At 39.9% G+C, this 18,891-nt stretch overlaps 1 protein-coding gene across 1 annotated transcript in view; it reads left to right on the forward strand.

The window, feature by feature from the left end:
- Window positions 1-18,891, forward strand: part of antxr1c (ANTXR cell adhesion molecule 1c) — a 41,253-nt gene that overhangs the window by 8,708 nt on the left and 13,654 nt on the right. Inside the window, exons 2-12 of the mRNA XM_061027542.1 lie at window positions 4,909-4,980; window positions 6,734-6,805; window positions 7,846-7,927; window positions 8,019-8,049; window positions 8,150-8,223; window positions 8,371-8,439; window positions 8,979-9,059; window positions 9,639-9,699; window positions 10,969-11,067; window positions 11,439-11,508; window positions 17,276-17,354. Of these exons, the coding sequence (XP_060883525.1) occupies window positions 4,909-4,980; window positions 6,734-6,805; window positions 7,846-7,927; window positions 8,019-8,049; window positions 8,150-8,223; window positions 8,371-8,439; window positions 8,979-9,059; window positions 9,639-9,699; window positions 10,969-11,067; window positions 11,439-11,508; window positions 17,276-17,354 (790 nt within the window). The remainder of the gene's footprint in view (window positions 1-4,908; window positions 4,981-6,733; window positions 6,806-7,845; window positions 7,928-8,018; window positions 8,050-8,149; window positions 8,224-8,370; window positions 8,440-8,978; window positions 9,060-9,638; window positions 9,700-10,968; window positions 11,068-11,438; window positions 11,509-17,275; window positions 17,355-18,891) is intronic.

Here is an 18,891-nt window from a genome sequence, read left to right on the forward strand (position 1 = left end):
ACTGCATTGGCACATCTGTTTTTCAGATATCACTGTAGTGGGTATCTTTTAAGGTTTTAGACTCAGCCTATGGAGGATACATGCAAACCATTCTTTAGGCTATTCATTTCCTGTCCTTGCTGTCAGGGACTCTACCTGGTTTTTAACCAATTAGTTGATGAAACAGATAAAAACAAACTATAAACATTGTGACCCTGGTCAACAAACCCTAAATGTTCTAGTCAGTGATTGTATCCGTTGTTAACCTCTTGCTTTGGTGGTCTGCTGGTGTTGGTGATGGTGTTTTACTGTTTTTTTTTTCATATTTGCTAGCTGTGATGGCTGAAGAAAACTGAAGCAAGTTGGAGGAGAGAAACTTGGCCTTACTCTTGGAGTTGTCATCAAACCATTGACATGTTTCCTCTTGGAAGATAAGCTAGCACTTGAGCCAACTGATTTTTTTACAAGATCTCACTCCCAGTCAGCAGAATTTAATGAAATCTTGATGATAAGGCTTTTTCTTCTTTTCCTTTTTCTTTCCCTTTCCCTTGCTCTTCTCTTTTATTTCTTCTTGTACTCTCTGCCCTCAAATGGCTTTCAGCCAGACACATGCACTTCATCTTGCTAAGAACTGGTCCAATCGAGGAAAACACTGTCATTGGCTTCAGAGTTTTTGTTATGGCTTAACTTCAAACTTCTGTTTGGCTTAGTCACTTTGTCGCAAACTCAACATCCCTCATCTGTCAAATAACTGTATTTTCTGAGTCCAAACCCAAAACCACTTAACCTCAGCGATCAACGCAGATCATTAAAAATAGATCAAAGGATTTAGAGGAGGTCAAGGCACCCCATAAAATAGTTTCACCAAGGATCATAGAAAGAAATCGACCACTTCCTTTCCCAACGCTGTTTGGACAGGTGAGTGAAACTGCAAGCTAGGCCTCGATCCCACGACTGCAGCCACCTCAGACAACTGAACCTGTCCAAGGCAAACAAGAGCCATTGTGGTTCGGTTATTAAGATAAGCAGCTTAAAACCAAAGGTGGGAGTCCTCAGATTCACCCTGATGTTAAATAAATACTCAAGAATTATCCCAACAACTCTAGAGGACTTTTAGCTGATGGAAAGCTGAAAAAGTATTTTCCCCCTCCTCTGTTGCCTTAATGGAACCATTTGCAAAAGAAATTGGCTCCTGCTGTTCCTTCAGGTCAGACTGTGTGTGTGTGTGTGTGTGTGTGTGTGTGTGTGTGTGTGTGTGTGTGTGACTATTTCTGTTTGCGCTGCACATTTTGTTGAATATACAAAAAATCTCTCATCTTCCACCTCATGCTTTTATATTTTGGGGAAATTTTGTATTGCTTGTAAGATCTTGTCCGCTTTTGTTTTTTGCATAGTCAGCCTCACAGGAATGTACAGCCTTGATGTGGGAGAACAAGTCATGTCGTCAGATTTAAAAAACACAGAGAAATCGCTTAGGTAGGGTGTTTAGCTGCCCAAAACATTGAAGCTTACATAACGTGTATGTTATTTTGATGCTTTTGTATTTAGAGAAGGTTTGTATATTACCAGGACATGTGGCCAGAGGGAGTCCAATGTGAATCTGTAGCTTTGGCAGAGATGCTGTACAAGACTCTTGTTTTTCCTTAGGAAGTTACCTTCCTTTTGAGCAATCAGTGTGTTTGTTTTCCTTGGATTTAGGGTTGATGAAGTTTGAGTGTGAGCTGGCTCTCATTTTTGCTATGACAGCTACTGTTCTTGGTGCTGATTCTCCTAAAACATGCTTCCGACAGCAAAGATTTGTTTGTTTTGAGTTGTAATTGCCAAAAAAATGGCTGGTTCTGGTCAACAGCTATATCAATGCTTCTCCATAAAAAGGAGAATACAAATCATCGGTATTAATCATGCATTGTCCAGTCTACCAAACAGAAAATGAAGATTTCTGTTTTGTTAGGATAAAGAGTTTTAAGTGTCTGATGCATGATGGGGAAGTCCTGGGTATTCCCTGGCTATGTTTTCCCCTTAGCTTGGCCAAATCGTTACCGCTCCACTGCCAGGCAAGAAGACAAAACACAGTGGGGTTTAACCCCTCTGGCAGACAGTTGTATGCATTAAGCATTAGTCACAATTCCTTTCTATTCAAAGTTTTGTTCTTTACTTACTGAACAAATGTTTTCTTATCCGGTCAGGGAAAGAAAATCCCATGAGAGTGTAATTTGTTATTTCTGTTTGCTATTTCTAAACTTCACTCAAAAAGATTTGAGAGTGTTCTAGACACTAATACAACTGAAAGGTAAGCTAGGAAAACAGAGTCAATGTTTAGTCTGGTTCCCAGTGACTCCCATACAGCCTGTTCCTAACTGATTTCAAGGTGTGTTGTTAAAGCCCTTATTACATTAAATTTCATGTTTAAGTTATTTCTTCATGTCCTGTGCTGACTGTCACAGTCACCTATAAACAACATTTTTTTGTAGGTATTGGTGTTTTTTGTGTTTGCCATTACCTGGAAAACATAAAAAACTACGGCTTTGTCCCAAATAAAGGGTTGCATCATTGGATGTGTGCATATGAAGTCTGATTACGTCACACAGCACTGCATCAAAGGCTTATAATTTCAACCCCAAATTGAGACACAGTTTAAGTCTCATCCTGCACCCAGGGTTATACACCAACTTATATCCAGTTAATCCCTTTTTACTTCCTTTTTATGTTTTTTCCACTTCAAACACATAATCTACTTCCTATCTGTGTATGAATACAAATTATTAAATGAACCTGTTAAAGCGCCATGGTAATACAAAAGTTTATGTACAAGAGCATGCCCTTGACAACAGTGGAAAATGTCCTTTTAACAGCCAACAACCTCAAGCAGAACCAGACCCATAGGTAAACAGCCATCTGCCTCAGTTAGCTGTTTCAAGAAAGTGGGATAAAGTAAGAGATTAATAAAGAAAGATGATCAAGCCAGATTTATAAGATCAATCTAAGTTGATAGACAACAATATCTATGAATGCTAAGCAAAGGAGTTCCACAAGGTTTGGTTCTGGGGCCGAAATGTTCCCTGTAGTTATTTTCATCCGGGGAAAACTTTTGTTTGGGGAGAACCCCATCGGCCATGTCTTTTCATTCCTATCAATGCCACATCAAGCCAAAAATCTTTGTCTTGTTTATCTGCCTTTCTCTGTCATAAAATGCCAAAGAAAATAACTCTACATTCAGCTTTGTGAATTGGACAACTGTGAAACTTTAAAGTTGGAAACTGTCCTTTGGAGCCAGTGTGCATCATTTAACCACATGTTAGTTGTAATTTCATAGTTTGGGCAGTTTTTCAAACTGGTTTCAGAGCCTGACATGCTTCCCCTCCACATTCAGTGCTTTTTGCTACTGTCAGATCATAATATTATTCAACCTAGCTCCTGCTTTAAGATCTAACAGAAACAAGGAACTTAATTTAAATTAAAATTGTTCAATAAATTAAAATCTGTGTAATTTCTGTGGATAAAAATGTAATGGGACCTTCTGCCTTGAACAGAAAATCTGCAACTCAGAAGTGCTAGCCAATTCATGTGTGTCTAATACTGATGCAACAGTTAGTTAGCACCTAGAATAACATTCAGTCAGCCTTGGACTTTATTCTGAGTAAGCTTCAGGTTTTCAATTTTACCACAGTCAATTAGCTCACGTCCAATGCGTCATCTTTCTGGCCCACTCGTTAGCTAATTGTTGACCTGCTGACTGGCAACATCTTGCCGGAAACCCCCTCCTCTAATGGTCACACTTTAAAATGACCACAAACGCGCACAGAGGCACACACACAAAAACATAAACAGTCTGCCTTGATGAAATGAATGTAACTCCATGGGGAGTTGGGCCTGTTTTATGAATTCCCCTGGGGAGAGCAGGACCTCTTTCCTCATCCTTCAGGGTGCTAAATTGCACACCAGGCCATGCCCCTGGCTCTATAAAATCTAATCTCAGCATGCTTGCTTACTCACCCCTAAAGTACGTTTGAAACTAATTATATAAAGTGATACCCCAAATGGTGTTTGTGATACATTAACAGAATGGTACATATTCTTAGTGAAATGAACGTTTAAATCCTTTAATATACAAGGTTTAGCAGCGTATAGAGAGTGGTGCCTCCCTGAAAAATATGTTTACATCTTAGATATATTATAGTTTTATATTTTATTTATAGTAAGTACGTTGACGCTGTCATTTTTTGACAGTTTAGTAGTATTAAAGATGTTGTCATCTTCTTGTAGGGTATATTTATTGTGTTTTTATTTCACTGGTGCTGTATTGGTTTGATAACCTGATGCGCCATAATTCAGCAGTTTGGAATCCATTCATCCATCCATTAGCCTGTGTTTTATTCGTCTATCCATATAAATATTTATCTAAATTGCCTGTTAGCTATGATATAAACTCTGAAATTAAAGCCACGTTTGTTCTGTTAAATACAAACAATACCTTTTGTTGTGGCAGATAATTAAGTAACTCTTACAGGCTGAACATTTGTGTTTTGCCAAGAACAGCTTGTTTTTTATGTTGTATAGCTAATGATTTTACCCCCTGTTGTTTCTGGCTAACACAGCTGTTGTTTGTCCTTATTGGACTGTTCCACCATATGGAAGTTAGTCTGTGTCTGATCATAGTTTATGTCTTGGTGTTTTGTGTTCTTGTTCTGTAGAATAACCGTCGACAGTTATTTAAGCATTTCTTAAATAGCAGTATCACAAAGTACTGAACCTTTGGCTTTTTGTTTTTATTGCATTCAGAGTTATGTTTTTCAAAGACATTTTTTAAATTACTCTATGGGAATTCCTCCATGTTGTCTCTGGGATGTTGGGTTATTTTTAATCGTATTAACTAAGCATTTCTTACATTAGTGATGTTTGTTTTAATGTTTCTCTTATCCTTGTCTTTAGGTCTGGAAGTGTGAAAAATCACTGGGAAGAAATCTACTACTTTGTGGAGAATTTAGCAGAGAAATTCAAAAGGTAAGAGGCACCAGTAACAAACATGTTAACACAGTTAAGCCATCAGATATGAAAGAAAAACATGGAAGTGGACACTGTAACATTTGAAACCCTTTAGACACTAAACAGCCTCGTTGCTTCTGTACTCGACTTCCTGGAGCCCCGGGTTGTAGATCACTAAAGAGAAACACACACTTCAGGCAGCAGTCACCCTGGTAAAGTAAAGTCAAATATGTCCCTACAGATACAACTGGCCATGTGCTAAGTCATTCAACATCCAGGCGGATTTTCCCTCTGTCTCTAGTAGCTTAGCGGATGTCTGATCGCTATGTGGTTACCAGCACAAACTCCAGGCTGAAGTTTCTTTAGTAGTCTGAATTTTCAAAGCCTCCTATGACTTTAAAAAAGGAAAGAGTTTGCTGATGCTATCAGTAGAGGAGGTAGACAAAATCACAGTAACGAGGCAAAAGATAGCATAGCCTTTAGAACGCACCTCATGTAAAGATGCCATAGTCCTCGGAGCAGACTCCGCCCACTCTCTCATCCCAGTTTCTTTGTTTCTTTCTCTAGGCACTGATCTCCTCTACTAAAAGGACATTTACCCCCATCCCCCAAACACACGCACACACATTCATCATGAAAAAGCACAATAAATATAAAAACAGGACATCAACAAAGGGATAAAATCACTACAGTTCACAATTTGTCAGTAATTGAAATACACAAGAGACGTTCGCACCAGTGTTTCCAGAAACACGAGGAATACTTTAATACCTCAATCTTAATCCAAGTAGTTGTGGTTTATGTGTAACATGACCCTATTTGTGTTATTGAAGCTTTATGTGGATGTTACAGAGTTATAAATGTTTGTGAAAACTGAAAAATGTAGTGTCATATTATATGATTTCAATATGCATCTTCTGCACGCTTAAATATCCACTGAGTTTTAATACAATGCAGCTTTAGAGAAGTAAGAGTGCAGTTTATAATTAAACAAATACAAAAATGGCCTTCTGCTCGTGGGTGGTTTCATTTTTTTTTCATACTGCTTAAAGGCCACAACAACACCTGGATCTTTGTGGTTCAGTCATAACAGAAAACGTATCCTCTGTATTCTCTCTGTTTTCAACAAACATGAGAAAGTCTTGAGCAGTGTAAATCTGCGTTTACTTACTTGTCTCGTAAACAGTTCAACACATTCTCCTTGGATAGCTGTATGTTTACATGCATTTAATTCCTTCCTAAATATAAATTTTCACCAGTAAACAGAGATAACAAAGTTTCCCACATCTGTGGATTGTTGACGTAGTTTGAGTGTCAACATTTGGGTCATTGTCACGCAAACAGAGCTCAAAGCCTGCATACCAGCATAAATTCATGCATGATGTCCTCTGCTGTTGTCTTTCTGTGTTGTGCTGCTTATTCCAAGAAGTAAAGTAATTTGGAGTGAACTGAAAGAACGTGAAAAAGTTTGTTCACAATGAGCTATTTGTCGTTTAATAAATTATGTCCATTTAAATTCTGGCATTACACTAAAGCTCATGATGGAGACTGCCAACATTTTAATGTTTCTGAGGAGAACAACATGTTGCAGTTTCATTGAAACTTCAGATACACACACCATATTTGTTCTGATACACGTTGTGAATCATTGTTTGGCAGGGTAGCATCAGTTTTTGGGTCCATCTGTTGGGATCTTATTGCTGCACACTATTTAAACCAAACTGGCCAAAATCTGGTCCGCTGAATGACAGAGTTTTATTTTCTGTTCCAGTCCCATGCTGAGGATGTCCTTTATAACATTCTCCTCCAGAGCCTCCACCATCATGAAACTGACAGAGAACAGGTAAACAAATGTCCTGACTGAAACCGTCTGCTGATGAAACTAAATGAATAACATGTACTCTAAATGACTGTCTGACCTGAACTCAACTCAGCAAGTGTTATTCTAGCATGGAAACTCTGAAACCAAAGAAACAATCTGTTGTGAAATAAACTTAAACACTTGAACCAGAGTGAAAGCAGATGTTCTTGCTTCCTTCTCTGTCCTTGAATAATTCTCAATTTTTTGTGTAAGTTTTGTTTATGAAAGGTAAAGCCCACCATTGACCAGTAATGTTAAAGGAAGAATGTGCGACTTTTTGATCCAGTAGATGTCGCCCTTGAGCGCCAGCATGAAACACAAACTGCTGTTGGCAACACGTCCGCTATTCTGAAGCCTCCGCTCTCATCCAGTGACACACCACCAGCCCCTCTCTCCTCACATTCACACGAAGGAGCTATCCATTAGAATGCACCATAATTAAACACCATAGACAAAATTGTCCTTTGCTTGAGCTGCAATTGCCTGTGGTCTGCATTGTTGTGTTAGCATGCTAATGTTAGCACGCTTTAGTTAGCACTTAGCTTCACATTGCATGTAAATTGGCACTGAACGACTGTGATCTTAAAACGCTTACTTGACATTAAAATAAGCAGTGAGTACTCCGAGTTATTCTTCTTTTCTCTAGTCCCTGACTAAACAGATTAATGCACAAGGCCGTCCCTTCCATGTAAACATGATGTAAACACAGCTTAGACAACAACACAGCCAGCGGGCCTCACGCTTCTCTCTCATTGTAGACAGTCATGACTCAGAGAGACATTTACACAGGATTTAATTTCTGCTGTATTTATGTGTAAAATGTCGCACATTCTTCCTTTAAAAGTTAGTTTGCATTTTCAATCGAGATGTTTTAAATAAATAATTTAAACACAGCTGTAAAGGATTAATAATTAATAATCTATAAAGTTGAAAAGAGGGGAGATGGGTGAGTTTCTTCAATAGCAGATATGACAAACAATACAACAGTGCCAAACAAACACCTCTGCCTCTCTTGTCTGCAGAGTGGACATTAGAAAAGGGCTCAATGCTCTGAAAAGAGAGATTCCTGGTGGAGACACATTCATGCATCTTGGATTGCAGCGGGTGAGAAATTGACCAGTTTTTTGGTTGTTGTTTTTTTGCAGAGTTATATCAATGAAAACTGTTACCTTACAATGTGTCTTTTCATTTAAAGGCAAATGAGCAGATTAACCAGGAGAACTTGGGTAAGCATAAAAAAAACTCATTTGAATTAAAACCTTACTTCATGCCAGAGTTGAATCATGTCAAGGGTAAAGCATGTCTGTATGGGTTGGTTTCTTCCAGGCACGGCCAGCGTGATTATCGCGCTGACAGATGGAGAGCTGCAGGAACATCAGCTCATCACTGCACAGCAAGAGGTACACTCACACTGAGGCTGATTTCCTGGAAACTGCTGCACTGATTTAGCTCTATAGCAACACGGCTCATTTAAAGGCAAATGTACTCGCATTGCTTGAGTACAAGTTCTCAGGAAATAGCGCATTTATGTTCTCTTCTTCCAACAGGCAGAGAGAGCCAGGACTCTTGGAGCTATTGTGTACTGTGTTGGTGTGAAAGATTTCAACGAGACACAGGTAACTGACTCGACAATTCTCTAAAGATCAACTCTCTTTATAATCGACATGTTACATTTAACATGCATACCACATGAGCTGAGGAAATCCAGAGTTGGGGAAATATCCAGAATGCTTTCCCTCCATGTGTTACAGTGTGTGCTTTGTGCAATTTGTTTGACTCCTAATTTGAAATTTCCTGCAAGAAGTGATTGTTAGACCTGAATTCCTCCAAGGCCAACACACAAGTCTGGACTGGAGAAACGTCTAAAACTCGAATAAAACTCAACAATTGGCTACAACAGGATGAGGAGGTTGATTCAGGTTCCGCATGAAAGATATTTGAGCGCTCAGTGTTTTCCTCTGGTTAGGGCTGTTTGAAACCAGGATGGAAGCTAAGTTAATGCCTCATTTGACTGATTGTAAATGGGCCCATTGCCCAATGGTGGATGCCATGAGGTCATTACTGTAGAAAGGTTTCACTGAAATTGTCACCAAATAATTATTCAATAAATTCATTATACATTCATTGTGCTTTGTCTCTACCTCTCTCCCTGTAGCTGGCCACTATTGCAGACACCCTCGAGCACGTGTTTCCTGTGTTGGGTGGCTTCCACGCCCTCAGAGGAGTCATTGATTCGGTAAATAAACTCTTTTCTGGGCAGTCAAGCCTTTCTGTAGTTTAAGGACACAAGCAGGCAATACAGATGTCAGAACATATACCGACAATCTGTTCTGCATTAGTACAAATACCCTTTATTTCTACATTGGACGCCAGCAATGACTTAGGAAGAAAAAGACAAAATAAACACAGAAAAGTGACTGTAATGAAAGTGAATTTAAGAAGTACCTCCCAAGCCTTCATCAGTCGTTGAATCCAGTCGCTGTTTTGGTTTTCACTATGTAAGAATTCAAAGGAAAGGAAAGGATCAGCTAAAACAAACCTACACAGATTTGTTTAATACAAACCAGGCAGAACTGTCTTCAGCAGGTCTGATGAAGTATAGTTGAAAGTTTACTGGTGGGATGTTGGTGTGTTCCAAGTAGACATTTCATGAGGGGAGTTTAGAAATGTGCAGATTATACAACTAAATGTATTTATGTTACAGAGCTTTTAGACCTTCTTTATTAAAACCTTAATTTTTTACAATCCCGTCCCTATCAATTTAAAAAAACAAACCCTGTCTGACCCCTGTCTTTTGTCTTTATTTCCCCTCCAGATCATCAAGAAATCCTGCATTGAAATATTGGCAGCGGAGCCTTCCAGTGTGTGTGCAGGAGGTGCAGAACTAAAGACACACACATACACACACACACACACACACACGCACGCACGCACGCACGCACACACACACACACACACACACACACACACACACACACACACACACACACACACACACACACACACACACACACACACACACACACACACACACACACACACACACACACACACACTATCACATAAACAATGAAGTGGGTCTCTCCTGACTCATCCAGGAGGATCTGCCACCCATCAATTCCTCAGCTGTGTTCATTTTATTACTGGGTGCCCAGTTTCCCCGTCTCTCACTTCAGTAATGACAATCCCAGGTTGAAGAACGACCTTATATGGGCATCCAGGTCATTTACAGGAAATCTTCTGGGACAGGGAACAGCAGTGGGAATCATATTTTAGGGCGCCATTAAAGGGATTGGCTGTGAGAGATTGGCAGTGGTGGAATTTGGCGACAGCTGAAAAGTCAAGTGGACAACACTCTTTAGTGTCCTGCCAAGAGAAAGATGATTACAGTTATAGCAGCATTAAAAGGACATTAAAAAAAGACTAAATGAACAGATAAAAGCAGGGCTTGATTGAATACTTTTGGCAAAAGCAGAGGGAACTTTTACAGCTCTTCACATCTGCGTTTGCCTTTTATTAAGCAGTAAATTACTTTCACTCTTCAGGAGGAAAAATATTTCACTTGAAACAGAAGATGTCTCCTGTAAGAGCTGCAGTGAGAGATGTACGATTCAGCTCAGTCCTGCAGGTTCAGTCTCATTTTCATACGTTAACAGATGAGTATTCTCCCTGATTTACAGTCAGCATAGTAACTCTGAGTTAGTCGGAAGGAAGAGTTCACTAAGTTGTATTTTGTTTGTACATATTCCTCGAGCTAAATTTCAAGCAAATTAGGATTCATAAATTAAAGTCATATGACTAAGTTGTTTGAATGGCTAGTGGGCTCAAACCGAAAAATGTTTTTCCACTCCAGAGAAGATAAACCCAAAGACTTCTCTTCACGTCTCTGGTTTTTGTGTGAAGTGTGACTAAACAATATTGTATGTTATTTTTGTAGGGGTTAAATTGTATATCCTGGGCAGACAGATGTTTCATTTCATCTCTATCCATCCATCCATCTATGTCCTCTAGAGTTTCATTATAGTATGAAATGTAATGATCTTCATCTTGGAAATAAGTCTCCTTGACGATACAAAGCTAATAAATCATTATTTTAGTTTAACACAGACTATTTACATCGTCAAATTGTCATTTTGTGAAACCAGAGTCTTTCCAAGTCGTAGTGAGAGGAAACGGTTTCCTCCATGCCAGGAACATCAACCAGGTGCTCTGCAGCTTCAAGGTCAACGACACCATAACAATCAGTGAGTGCATCTATACTCTGCTTGTTTCTGTCTCTTTAATGCAGCTCATGTGTTCTGTAACAAAGTTTACACCAGTCTCTGTTTAAGTCATTTTTTGTCTTGTTTTCAGTGTGTAACATGAGAGTTAAAATATACAGGAATGTTGTTTATTTTCAATCCTTTAGAGTCCATCTCTTTTAAGAAGAACATTTTCTTGTTATTTTCATGTATGGCAGATAAATTCAAATGTAGTGAAATGTATATGTATACAAAACTTTCTATTGAGTGTCTGTTTACAATGATACTCTGACAATCACATATTAAGGCTCTAACTGATGAGCCTACTTTGGAGGAAGGAACGTTTACCAGAATGTTTTCTTTTCCCCTCGTAGATCAGAAGCCAGCCAAAGTAGAGGACACATTTTTACTGTGTCCAGCTCCTGTCATCGATGAAGTGGGGAAGTAAGTGCCTCTAGTTTACAACTTTATGATTCATTTGTATTTAGGTTTTGCCGAAGAGCCGCACATGTATTTGACATCCTCTGGTGTCCGTGTGCATCTTTAATCATATTCTTTACTTCAAACCTGGAGGAACACATGTTTGCATACACGTGTGAAAAGGCCCAGACCATAAGAAGCCTGCCATACATTAGCTCTTTTTATGATCCCTATCGGAGGCCACATTCCTCTTTTCTACATCCCAGTACAGCTTAGCCAAATATAAGGGGCTCTAAAGCTGTGCCAGCACATGCAGTGGTACACCGTTAATGCATTTGTCCTACTTCTGTCCTGAATTAAAGCAGAGCAGTGAAAACAACTGGAAGCAATTGGGTTTTGACATTTATAGACACCAGCGGGCCAAGAGAAGAAACTCACAAATCTAAAGGGACTCATCCGATTGTTCCCTTTTTTTTTAATGCTCATTACAAAAGAGAGTAAATGTTTTGTTGTTTTGTTTTTCATTGACTCCTCTATCTTAGAGCTGTTGAGCAAAAGTAGACCATACATTCAGAAGAGCTGCACTTATCAAAGTGTTCTGTTTTAATAATGGATATAATTGTATCTCTAATGTTCAGGGGTAGTGCTAACCATTTTTACTTGGTCTTGTATCTAACAAAATATCTCAAATCAATACACCTTTGTTTACATTTCCCACTTTTCTTTTCAAATGATTATATTTAATGTGTGCACAATCGAATTTTGACAACCTCAGAGCAGACAGAGCCTCACGCTCCCCACTGAAGTCTCAGACCCCTCCCCATTGGTTGGGAACTAACCCATAATGACTTATGGGTTCAGTTTTGTTTTTTTAAATTGCAGCCAAAGCATGCAGGTCTAAACACAGAAATAGCTGCCAGCACCAAATGGCAGACAAAGTGAACGGCTGGCTGGTGAATAAAATGAAACATTTAGAAGCTAAACAGCCCCTGTGCTGTACATCAGCCAGGAGTTTGTGTCAAAAAGCGAGTGAGCATTGCATGACATTTGTCAGGTTATTTGAAACAACATCTGCAGTGTGTGCATAGAAAACTGTGAGCCAGCATGTTACTATATACACTTTGAAATAATAAGTTGTTTAAGCATTAATTGATGGTGACTGTTGTCCTAGTAACTTTAAATTAAGCATCTTTAATGGTTTTAAACCATCGTTTAATACATGCATTAGCTCAGTCTGTAAGGATTTGGGTTGGAAACCAGAGTGTGTCCCATTCAAGTCCTGGTGGGGACCAAAGTATGGAAATTGGTTTGGTTGCTGGAGAGGTGTCAGGTCACTTACTGAGTACTGCTGAGATGCCCTTGAGCAAGACACCGAACCCCCAACAGCTCTGGCATGCTCCCTGTGTAGCAGCCCCACTCTGACATCTCTTCACTAATGCATGTCCACTTGTTTGTGCATGTGTGTGATTCAGGCCTTTGTTGTCTTAATAACAGAGTAGAAAAAACAGAACCAATAAGTATGTTAAATTAAAATCAAATTAAAAAGTGCCAATTACAAGTAACAAGCCCCTGTGTTGAGTCGCTTGAACTCTGTGTTTCATGTTGGAAAGATGAGGCTGCATACTTCTGGAGAATCTGCATCCATGTGAAAGCTCTAATCAGGTTTTTGATTTTTCCACACTTAGATAAAATGGTCAGGTCGTATCTGTTGAGAGCAAAACCAGCTGTTGTTCTTCATTATATACCCGTAAGATGAAGATGGGAATATGTTGAATAGTATTTGCTTGTTCAGGATCAGGTTTATTGACATACACATTAGAAATGAAGCAGTCTGTTCTTTGTTCTCCGGCTCACTGGAGGGGAAGAGGGTGGTGACAGGATGAGAACAAGAAAACTTCTGAGGTGATTTTATTCAAACATTCACTTTCTGGCTCTGGCCGGGGTCCCTCTGTATAAGCTGGGTTCTCTTTTTAGAGCCACACCAGGTTCCAAAATCAACAATCCACAAACCTCTCTGACCAGAGTCTTTATGAGGAGAAAAGTACAACAGGCCACAAGAGGAGGAGGTTCAGTGGACAGTGGTTTTCAACTTACTGTACTGTATGGAGACAAAAGAAGGGAGGGGATGACCATGTTAACACAATGTCCTCACCTTTAATGATAACTGTGTTGGTGAGGGCTTTCTTTTGAAATGTACTGATGGATTCCCTCGCTTTAAAAATCCACTGAAGTTATAAATCTACTTGACAGTTCATATTTACCCTGGCAGTGGGGTGGAAAGAGAGGATTTGAGTTTAGCTACTTTGAGGAAAGATTTAAACATTCTGGGTTGTTGATTAGACACTTTAATCGATCGTTTGACAGAAGGGTCGTATAACTGAGGGTACATGCTGTCCTGCTGCCTCTCTTAAAATTCCCATTAAGCCAGGTCAACTCTGCCTGTGTATATTTGTTCTGCTCTTTGCCTTAGCTCCCAAAACTTTCCATCCCATCCCCGCAAACCCCTGACTCCCCGATCCCTCACTTATCTTATCCCCCCCCCCCCCCCCCCCCCCCGTCCACTCTCTCCACCTCTGCCTTGACTTTCTGTGCCACGGTGGCTCTTTTTTCCCCCCACTGTTCTGCCTTCATGGTTGTTTTCAAACCCACCCAACCTCCTCCGTCTGCCCATCTGTTCACCTTTTCTCTGTATCTGTATTTGTCTCTGTCACACACAAACTCCATATTTCATCCCCTGTCAGTCTTCTATTTTCTTTCAACAATCTTCTTGTCCAGCTTTCGGCTGATCAAAGCCATGCTGCAGCCAGCCTGGTCTTTCAACTGTGTGGCCACGTGTTTGCATGCAGCTTGATTCTCAGCAGGGTGGAAAACCTTCAGACTGAAGGTGCTTAAACTACTCGGTAGAAGCCCCCCACCATTGGACTCACTTTTTGATTAATTGGCCGATGTTCATATCTTCAAACTCATTCTACTTGAGTAGCTTGTGGAAACATTTCAATGCAAAATTCACCACCCAACTGTCATCACTGCTGCATTGCATTCTGGTCTATTTTCCGTTAGGACTCACTCGGTTTATCTGTCAATCTAGACGTTACATCATGTCGTCTAAGTTTAGCCAGTTATATAGAGGAAGAAGTAAAGCAGGTTATGTCACACTTCCTGTTCAAGTTTTTAATGTAGCATTCTCTTTGAAGGCAGACTGACCCACACCACCTAGTGAGCAGCAGACTAACTCTAGTGCGTGTCCAGTTCAAGTGCGTATGTGTGCTCATGCTCGGAGCGTCTGTCTGGTTTATTTCCTTTATTAACATTTGTCAGACAGGCTTGCTCTACAAACCAGTATTTCCTCCCCACATCCTCAAATTCACACTGGTCAGTTCACTGAGGTTATTTAATCTCTTCTTACAATTTTCCCTACCAGTATCAAACTCTTCCACTTTGTAATCATCACTTAAATTCAGGGATTCGAACCCAAGACATCAGACCAATTCAACAGGTGGACTCATAGGAATCTCCTCGTTGAATTTTCAGTCATATGCTTTTCAGTGTTCGTATTAAAGCAAACTGAAATGACGGTCCACAAATCTCATCTTTCTTCTGATAGAAATATTTAGTAAAGGCTTGTCTTGTGTGGTGCCGTTAGCATAGCGGTTGTTGCGTGCGCCCCATGTACAGAGGCTGTGGTCCTCGGGGTGGGCAGCCCGAGTTCCAATCACACCTGTGGTTCCTTTTTTGATTTCTGACTCTATCCACTGTCCTATCTCTACAAAAAAGGCCTAAAAGTATATATATATATATATATAAAATAAATAAATAAATAAAAACCCAACAAAGAAGTGATTTGACTTATTATTCCTGAAGCCTTACAGTGTGCAGCTCATTGTCACAGGGATGTTACTTTATATCTATAAATTGCACAAGAATATCATCATCAGAGAAACTATATTTACTTCTGTTCAGTTACTCTAAAATAAAGTGCTCTACTGTTTTAGAAAATCACTTAATAAATAAAACTCAACTATATTTGTGACCTCACTCAAAAACAACCCTTCTCCTCTTGTGTGTAACGTTCGCTTTAACATAACAGACATAATAACATTTTGTTGGTTTTGGCTTAAAACAGCAGCCACGTAGAGATCAGAAAATTCTTCAACAATATTTACATGCATTGTGGTTCCTCTCTTGTTATTTCACTGTTGCTGTATTTATGGCTTTTATATGAAGATGGTCTGTTCCTTCCTGTTAGTCAGAGAAGTTTAAAACCAGTCATTATGGGCCTACTGGGATTTGTGTAGCTGTACTGTACATACTCAAACGTCTGCGTTTAACCACACAGAGATAGATTCATTCAATAATTATAATAATGCTCTGAATGTATAAAGCGCTTTTCAGGTTCTCAACGATACTGTACATAGGTAAAAGATCAAAACAGCATAGTATAGATAGAAACAAACAGCAACATTACACACAGATCGCATAAAAAACATATAAAGCAACTAACACACATTAAAATGATATAGACATAAGCTGCCCCCTCTGAAGCCTTAAGCTTGTTTGGACGTGCAGTCCCTTTGTCTACATCTCTGGTTGTCTGTAAGGTTCGTATGTTGTTGTTAATGAACTCCCCCCCCCCCCCCCCCCCCCATCCCGAGCTCGTATTCCTAAAAACCAGACAGACAGCTCTCTGAGTCAGAGTGAAGCCAGCTTCATCAGTCTGCTTTTCATCTTCCAGACCTGAAGGTCATGGCCCTTTACCTAAAAAGAACTTGAGTGTTTTTTTGCTAAGTGAATACCTGTCATCAACATGTTTTGAAGATCTGGATGAGAACTGGCTCCAAGGAGGCCACTGGAGGTCACATGAAATTCTCAGAATTGTTTTTCCACACTCCGAGGAGGAAACTATTCAGACCATCAAGACCGTCTCGGCAGTTCCAAAAATCCTAAAGGGCTAAGAGCTCCTGAGAGTTCTGTCATGGATGACCGGAGGATTGGCAAAAGCATGCTTTCACAGAGATTATTCACTGAAGAGAGAACACAGACGTTTTCATTTGTTGCATTATGCGTTTGTTAAAGGAAATTAGAACTTAGTAGCTCCCAGTACCGATCATAGACCGCTTTCAAAATGGGCTCATGTTGAAGATTGTTCTCATTCCTGAGAGTGCCATTAGTATGCTGTCATGTCTTGGAAAAATACACAACTTGCCTAGAATCATAAAAACAAATTTCCTTTCCTTTTCTTTTTTGTTTCCATCCGTTGATTTATCCCAAGTTGACCTCCTTGATGCTGTGCAGCTCAGTCGGTAACAAGATCACACCTACTGTTTGTTTTTCTCTTCTTCTTCTTCTTCTTCTTCTTCTTCTTCTTTTCTAACCACAGTGGAAAACTTTTGTATGTGGTTCATCAGCTCCTTTACTGGTTAGGTAGCTGCTAAAAGTCAGGAAAATGTTACTTTAGAAAGGGAAAAAAAACTGATTGTGAGCATCGGTTTAAGGCATCACTTTATTCTTAGCTTGAATAAACCTCCTCCAGCTCATACTCCCTTGTGTTCTGTGGTTGTTGCCTGTTGGTTTAAATTATATATCCGCTTCTAACAAACCCACAGTTTGCAGGCGGTTCAATGACGTTGTTTGGAGTTAACTGAAGTTCAAATGACATCATTCTGATCAAACAAAAAGAGCTAAAGGAGGAAATGCTCAGACTAAATCAAATGCTCCTGATACGCTCAATGCTTTAATGTTTCATCTCAGTATGATCTTACTTTTCCTCTGTGTCTGTGTTGTTTTTTTTCAGGGTTATCTATCTCCAGGTGAGCATGAACGACGGCTTGTCCTTCATCAGCAGCAACGTGCACATCACAACTACAGAGTGTGTAAGTAGAAGCCCTCCTTCATGTAGTTAACCTGCAGCAGTACTTCAGTATAAACTATTCAAACATAAACTCTTAAGGACCGGAGCGGATTGTACATCTGATGAAGACTGTTTATGTTAGAAGTGAATATCTTCAAGCTTCTCAACTTAAAAAACAGAATGATCGATTTTCTCGAGAGATTTGCCGGTTTGTAATTTAATAGAAGAGGTTTTCCATTCCTTCTTGAATTGCATGGTTCCTCCCTTCCAGCTTCTTCTTCCGTCTTCTCCCACCTCGTCTCTTTCACACTTTTCCTAAAAGTCTGTTGTTTTGTTCTCTGCAGTAAGTTTCCCGACTACCTTTCATCTTCCCTTTCTCAATTTTGTTATTTCCCCCCTCTATTGAGAGCAAAACCACAGGAGTGTGTAGTAGCAATCCACCCAAAAAAAAGATCCTCTGAACCCCCCCATGGGTGGCAGGAGATGAGAGGTTAAAGAAGCAGGTTCATGACCCTGAAGCTGATGGTTCAATCTCAACATGTTGGATGTGAAAAGGGAAAGAGAATCGTCCGGTTGGAGCTGCTTTGTAGCTCCCAAGTGTGTAAATGTAGACAGTGTGTCAGTGTGAAGCAGGGTGGAGCGTCGTTCCCTCCAAACCGAGATTGAAGACACAATTTAAGTCAATTTATAACAAAATAAAACACGTATGTTGGAACGTATGGACCGAAGCCACAGCAGACCCCCACCCAGCCCAAAGAAAACATGCTCTTTGAAGCTGCTCTGCCTCAGTCCATGTGACTTCATTTCCACGGTAACACTGTGGATTCTAACGGCTGTGTTGTGGTCCGTGATGTACAGAGCTCAACCATTGCAATTAGATGCTTTCTTGCCACTAAACTGAAACATATAGGCTGAAGTCATCTCAAGATTAAGGAGGCACAACAAGTGATGGGAAGGCGTGGAGCTATAAACAACGTGCAACCATTAAAAAAATGATGCAAAATCCACAAACCCCTGAGCCCCCTCCCCAAATCCTCCCAAAGTGCCTCTTGAGAACGTTTTAGCCTTTGTGGTCCGTGTACAAAATGTGCACATATAGCATGAGAAAACAACACGCATTATATATTCAACAAAACGCAGATGTGGTCAGTGTTGGTATTTTTGTCATTGTTTGCTCGTCAGCTGGTTGAAGTTAAAAATAAAAAATTGCTGATTGGGTCATTTGGTTCTCTCTCTGACGGACCCTGCTGCTGGGATCAGATAAACCCACCCCCCCTTGTCTTTACCGCAAGATAGATCAGGGAAAGTCTGGCCACATGTGATCCTCCTCTGTGGTCTGTAATGGGAACCATGTTTGGCTCATGGAGGACTGCCTGGATTAAAGTGGGCAGAGCAATTGATGGATTCATTCAAGAATCATCAGTTATACATCACACTAACCTCTGTCATCGAGAAAAACAAAACATGAATTTTTATAGTGACAGTATGAAAAAAGGAAAGGAAATAAGTCCCTGAAAAATCACTCATACAAGTATGATTATACTTTTATTGCTACTTTT

This window comes from Labrus mixtus, chromosome 21 (genome assembly GCF_963584025.1).
Source record: "Labrus mixtus chromosome 21, fLabMix1.1, whole genome shotgun sequence".
Classification (NCBI taxonomy): Eukaryota; Metazoa; Chordata; class Actinopteri; order Labriformes; family Labridae; genus Labrus; species Labrus mixtus.